This window comes from Melanerpes formicivorus, unplaced genomic scaffold (genome assembly GCF_026170545.1).
Source record: "Melanerpes formicivorus ecotype bairdi unplaced genomic scaffold, bMelFor1.0.p_v2 SCAF_12, whole genome shotgun sequence".
NCBI lineage: Eukaryota > Metazoa > Chordata > Aves > Piciformes > Picidae > Melanerpes > Melanerpes formicivorus.
In genome coordinates this window covers 3936149-3942148 of record NW_027142364.1, presented here as the reverse complement: position 1 = coordinate 3942148, position 6000 = coordinate 3936149, and the positions used below count along the sequence as shown (strand labels likewise).

Below are 6000 nucleotides of genomic sequence, written 5' to 3'. Positions count from 1 at the left end.
TCTCGCTGCTATACAGCATCTTTTGTATCTCAGACATCCAAAATGGATCAAATCATCTAAAGCAAAGTTGATTTTTCTCCCTTTTGTTGTTTTTACTTCTCCCCCCCTATAAATCAGTTTATTTTGTTTTCCTTTAAAAGAAAACAAGAATTGGATTTCATAGCAGCACTGCTGAAGCAATATTCAAAAAAAAAAACCCCAAAACCCCAACCAAAACCCCAAAACAGGGAATCTATTCCAATTCCTGGGATTCCAAACTAGCAGTATCTTCTCAACTGCTTTTAAAAAAATACACTCTTCTCCCCTCCATGGCAAACAGCTGTGTATGCTCTGCTCACAAAACACAGAGGCAAGACCACAAAGTTTTTGCATCACAAATAAATTTAAATAAGATGCAAATAAATTTGACAAGCCATGACTTTGGGGGGAAAAAACCAAAACAACCAAACCCCCAAACCAAAAACCCACCCCAAAACCCCAAATCAAAACAACCCCCCAAAACAGATATATTTTTAGCTCCATGCCATTAGTTTGCAAGGCTAAATTAACCTAATGATAGTCAATAACAAAATACAGAACATTTCTAATATTTGCTACATCTAGAGAGGCACACAGAATAATTCATTGATCTTAGCACTTTCTTTCCAGAGATGATTATGGTGTGGGTTTTTTTGGATACATGTAAACATTTGAATCACTGCTAATGTTGGGGGGGGGTGTGTGTGTGTGTGTTTGTTGTTGTTTTGTTTATTTACCTAATTTGTTTTTGGCATTCAATGTGCTGGATGCTTCCATCTTCACATAAAACACAAGAAGATGTCAGAGGATTAACACAACTAGGAATGCTGCCAGGTAAAAAACAAAACCAAACCGAAGAAAACCAAACGATGGATCTAAAGCACAACAGTATAAACCAGACAGAATCTAACATGCTGCAGGGGGGAAGGTAGGGAGGGGGATTAGTAGATAAGTACACTTTCTATTTTTGTATTTTATTTTTCATTTTATTTTTTTTTTTACAATAAATAAAAGATTGCACTGTAATTGGTATTTAAAGTACTGTATGCAGTATATAGTATAAATAAAACTAAGACAAAAATAATGTGGTGGGTTGGTGGGGGGGGGTTTTGTTGTTGTTTTGTTGTTTGTTTTTTTTTTTTCCTTCCCCATTACTTTGGTTAAGGGACTATGATGCTAGTACAGGACACTGAACCTTAAGACAAAGCACAAAACAGCTAGGACAAAAGCAAAACCAAGTAGCAAAAATATACATAAAGAGGAGGCAGGGGAGTAGGCCGTGTCTGTTGCACCCTTTTGGAATCTATTTGCACCTCCAGCTCACTTCTGTCCCTGAGGTACTTGCACAATGTTGACTGACTATAAATAACCCAATGACTCCAGAGTTAAAAAAATCTAGTATCTTGATGGATTAAAATGTATGTCTGGGAAGGGGCAGGCAGGAGGGGGGGGGGGGCGAGGGGACAGTCCCATCACAGCAGAGACTATTCCTCTGCAGGACTCTCATCTAAATTTTGCCATGTACCAAGTGAGTTCAATTAGCCCTGTGGTAAGAAGAGCGCAGACGCCCATCTAAGGTATTTGAAAGAAACAGATCTAATCTCTGATACCTCCAAGAAAGTTCCATAAAATGGACACCCCTCTAAAAAAAAAAAAAAGCAACAACAACAATAATAATAATTATAATCAAAAAAGATCAACTGACAGTAAAGTTTGCTTACATTGAGTGTAAATATCACCTAATTCAGTAGAGACAGTAAGCTGTCACCAGCTCTAATCATATAAATCAGGCTGAACATAATAGAATAATATCTAGTATTAGATTAGGAATAGTTATATACAGTGACAAACAGACAAGTTAAAGCAGCTTTTAAATAGCTGAACATGGGAATAACTAACTATTGCACAATGCCCTCTTAAAAATCACCGCTAGGAATCAAAAAAGGTAAAAAAAACCCCAAAACAAATCTCCGTAATGCTTCATAATTTATATGCAGTTTGGTTATTGGATACAGGCAGTTTATAGTGTTGTAACTGTAAAAAAGAACAGATAATTAAAAAGGCTTGCTTTTTTTTTGGGCTGCAGGAAACTGTTCTGATTTCAATGCACTAAAGAGTTAAAAGAACAACTTAGGTTTCATCTCGGACAAAAAAAACCCCAAACCTGGGGCAAATGTAGTGAATAATTCATAGGCAACACTGCTAATACTGTTCAAGGAAAACCTGGTACTGTTGACTAACACTGTACTCTAGTCTTACCACTCTACACACTTGTGACTAATGTTTAGAAGGAAAAAGAAGAGACAAAAGAGTGACTCATGATTAAAATTTCCTACATAAGTAAGGTAAAAATAAGAGACTGGATGAACTTCAGTGAAAAAAAAAACAACCAAAACACAAAAAACCAACATTGAAAAGGCAAATTGGTGACGATTCTAAAACTGTGAAGGAAAAAAAACCCAACATAATAAAAGTAATTATAAAACAAAAGAGTTCTTGCTTTTGGTATCTGGTTTGCTTGTTTCTCCAGTTTGACCACTTCCTAGTTTTGAATTTCAAAAAGGTGCATCAAAACACTTGATTTCTCTTTTCTTCAAGCTAAAACTGTAAAAAACAAGAGAAGTATATAAAATGCATGGTAGGACAAAAGGATTTGAAAACAAACAAGAAACCCCAAAACAAACAAACAAACAAACAAACAAAAAGAGAGGAATATCTGAATAAATGTGTGGATTATAATGCGTAGCATTAGTTAAATTTTTTTGTCTCTCAAACTTCCATTGAATCTCTACTTCATAAAGAAGTACTGTAATATACAGGCAAATACAATTGACAGAGTTGCAAAGCCGAGAACGATGAGGGCTGCAAACTGTTCATCGGTAGCAATCATGCTCTTGATCTTCGGATCATCTATGCTGCCCACTTCTCCTGCAAGCACGATCTCGTTTCGCTGAGGCATAAAGGCAACGGAGGGGCTGAAAGGTCCACAAAGTTCCTGTGAGGTATCCAAGCACCGGCGGCAAACGCAGACGCGAAACCGATAATCTGTGTTGACTTGAAGGCCTGAGATGTGGAATGTGGTCTCTTCTCCCTTGTACACCTTCAAAACACAACAGCAAGCACAATCACATAGAATCAATAAGGTTGGAAAAGACCTCAAGATCATCAAGTCCAACCTGTCACCCAACACCTCATGACTACTAAACCATGCCTTCAAAGTGCCACCTCCAATCCCTTTTTGAACACCTCCAGGGATGGTGACTCCACCACCTCCCTGGGCAGCACATTCCAATGGCTAACAACTCACTCTGTGAAGAACTTTCTCCTCACCTCGAGCCTAAACTTCCCCAGGCACAGTTTGAGACTGTGTCCTCCTGTTCTGGTGCTGGTTGCCTGGGAGAAGAGACCAACCCCCTCCTGGCTACAACCTCCCTTCAGCTAGTTGTAGAGAGCAATAAGGTCTCCCCTGAGCCTCCTCTTCACCAAGCTAAGCAACCCCAGCTCCCTCAGTCTCTCCTTTTCTCCTTGTAGGGCTTGTGCTCAAGGCCTCTCCCCAGCCTTGCTGCCCTTCTCTGGACACAAAGAGCAAGATGATCTGATCCTCCTTCCATAGCATTAATGGTTTAAAACCGTAGTAACAATAGATTTTTGCAAGGCTTTGAACCAGAAATTTAGGTCAGGGTGAGTCTCTTCAGGAAACACTTCTGCACCTGTCAAAGGAAGGAACTCACCAGGTCAATACAGGTGTTGGAAAAACAGAGCTATGTAGGAGAGTTGTCCATCTGTGAGAAGTCTCAGTAGTGTTCCAAGTCAATGCACACAAGGACAGACCAAACTTGAGACAATATATGAACCCTAAGGCATACTCATCTTTTGTGGATATGATAAATAATACAAACATATTTATCTGCTCTTAAAATGTGACTGTATGCCTAAAACATGAAGGCATAGGCACTCCAGAAGGAAGAAAACCTGCAAACTAAGGTTATTGGAAGACTTTTACTATATAATCATAAAACTGCTTACAACTATTATTTTAATGTACTTTCTCTCACATTTCTCTCAAGAGTCAGCAAACTTGCAAGAAATTACACTTTCAGAACTGTGGAATCAATAAAACACTATTAAGGCATAAAAAACCCCAAAGGCTCCTCTTGGTTGAATTGCATTTGGTGGAGCAGCAATCCAAACCCATCAGGCATTTATGTTAATCAAATGTAGGTAGCGCGTGACTCGGAGAGCCCGAATCATGGCATGAGAAAGAAGAGTCATAGAATTGTCAGGGTTGGAAGGGACCTCAAGGATCATGTAGTTCCAACCCCCCTGCCATGGGCAGGGACACCTCACATGAGAGCAGGTTGCCCAGGGCCACATCCAGCCTGACCTTAAAAACCTCCAGAGATGGGGCTTCCACCACCTCCCTGGGCAACCTGTTCCAGTGTCTCACCACCCTCATGGGGAACAACTTCTTCCTAACATCCAGTCTGAATCTACCCATTTCTAGTTTTTTTCTATTCCCCCATGTCCTATTCCTACCTGACACCCTAAAAAGTCCCTCCCCAGCTTTCTTGTAGGCCTCCTTCAGATACTGGAAGACCACAAATTAGGTCTCCTCAGAGCCTTCTCTTCTCCAGACTGAATAGGCCCAAGTCCCTCAGTGTGTCCTCACAGGAGAGGAGCTCCAGCCCTCTAATCAGCCTCATGGCCTTTCTCTGGACACATTCTAGCACCTCCAGATCCTTCCTGTAACAGGGGCTTGAGAACTGGACACAGTACTCCAAAGGTGAGGTCTCACTAGAGTAGAGTAAAGGGGGAGAATCATTTCCCTTGACCTGCTGGCTATGCCTCTCTTGATGCAGCCCAACTCACAAGAGAGAGAACTGACTTGTCTGAGCCACAGCTTTGTGACCTACATGGGAAAAAATGCTACTGGAAACATGTTTATGAGCTCTGAAAACAAAGAACCAGTCAACAACTTATATAACGAAGGGCTGCTGAAATTGGTATTTTATGAAGTGAACCTCCCCCAACATTCTGAAGTTCAGGTGCTTCTTCCCTTGCTCACTTAGCTAGTTCCTTCTCCACACTGTGGGATGGGAAGGCTGAGAGCATCTTTGCCCTCCCAAGAGGTAAGGACTCAACTGAGAAAAGGATAACAGGAGGGGAATTAAGCCTGAGCTGATGGAGAACTTCCTGTGTGTTACTCTGGAGTAAGACATACAGGAGGAAAAAGAAGAGACATGCTCAGCAAAACACCACTTAGAGAGTCCAGCTTTCCTGCCCAGGCTTGCCCCCGAGACTCATCCTGCAGTTAAAAAGCCAGCTGCTGATTTCTTCAGAAGGTCTGGAACAAAGAATTAAGATTTTTCTTTTGTTTGTTTTCTCTTTATAAACTTTCACAGCTCTTCCAAATACAGTTTGAATGATGGCAGCTCTTCAGTTTCCAGACTCAAGCCGAAGTCCTCTAAACCAGCTCATGTTCCTTGCTCCCAAGGCATAAATCAAGAAGCAATGTTTAAACAAAATTATGTTACCTTGCTCTTCATGCTCAGCACTCACAGGAAGTTCACTCTCGCTCAAGGGACAGGAATACAATTAATTCACACCATAAATCTCTGCCATTAACCATAGCTTTGTGCTGCTAGCATCCTTCCTAGTCCTCTTTGCTTGTCTTCCCAATGCCAATGAGAAGTGAGTCATTAAGTTACAGGAATACACTGACTACAAGGAAAATAAAACTGCAAGTGCTGTATCAGTGCACAGAAACCATGTGAAGTTTGAAACCTCTGTTTGCAAAGCACACCCCATCCCAAGAGCACCTCTGCCACTTTGTTTTACAACAGCAGTTCCATGCCCACCTGAGGTGGACATTCATCCTCCAACTACTCCATCATCACTGCTGTATCTTGTAGATGGTTAATACTAAAGTTTACTCACAAATATGCAAAGTCATGCAAAGAAAAGCTGCCTGCCTTTGGCATG

General features: G+C 40.9%; 1 protein-coding gene across 1 annotated transcript in view; it reads right to left on the bottom strand.

Moving 5' to 3' along the window:
- Positions 1-1144: 1144 nt before the first annotated feature.
- The window catches only part of FNDC3B (fibronectin type III domain containing 3B), a 237014-nt gene continuing 232158 nt past the window's right edge, over positions 1145-6000 (bottom strand). Inside the window, exon 26 of the mRNA XM_068145019.1 lies at positions 1145-3118. Coding sequence (XP_068001120.1) covers positions 2807-3118 — 312 coding nt within the window. The 3' untranslated portion in view covers positions 1145-2806. The remainder of the gene's footprint in view (positions 3119-6000) is intronic.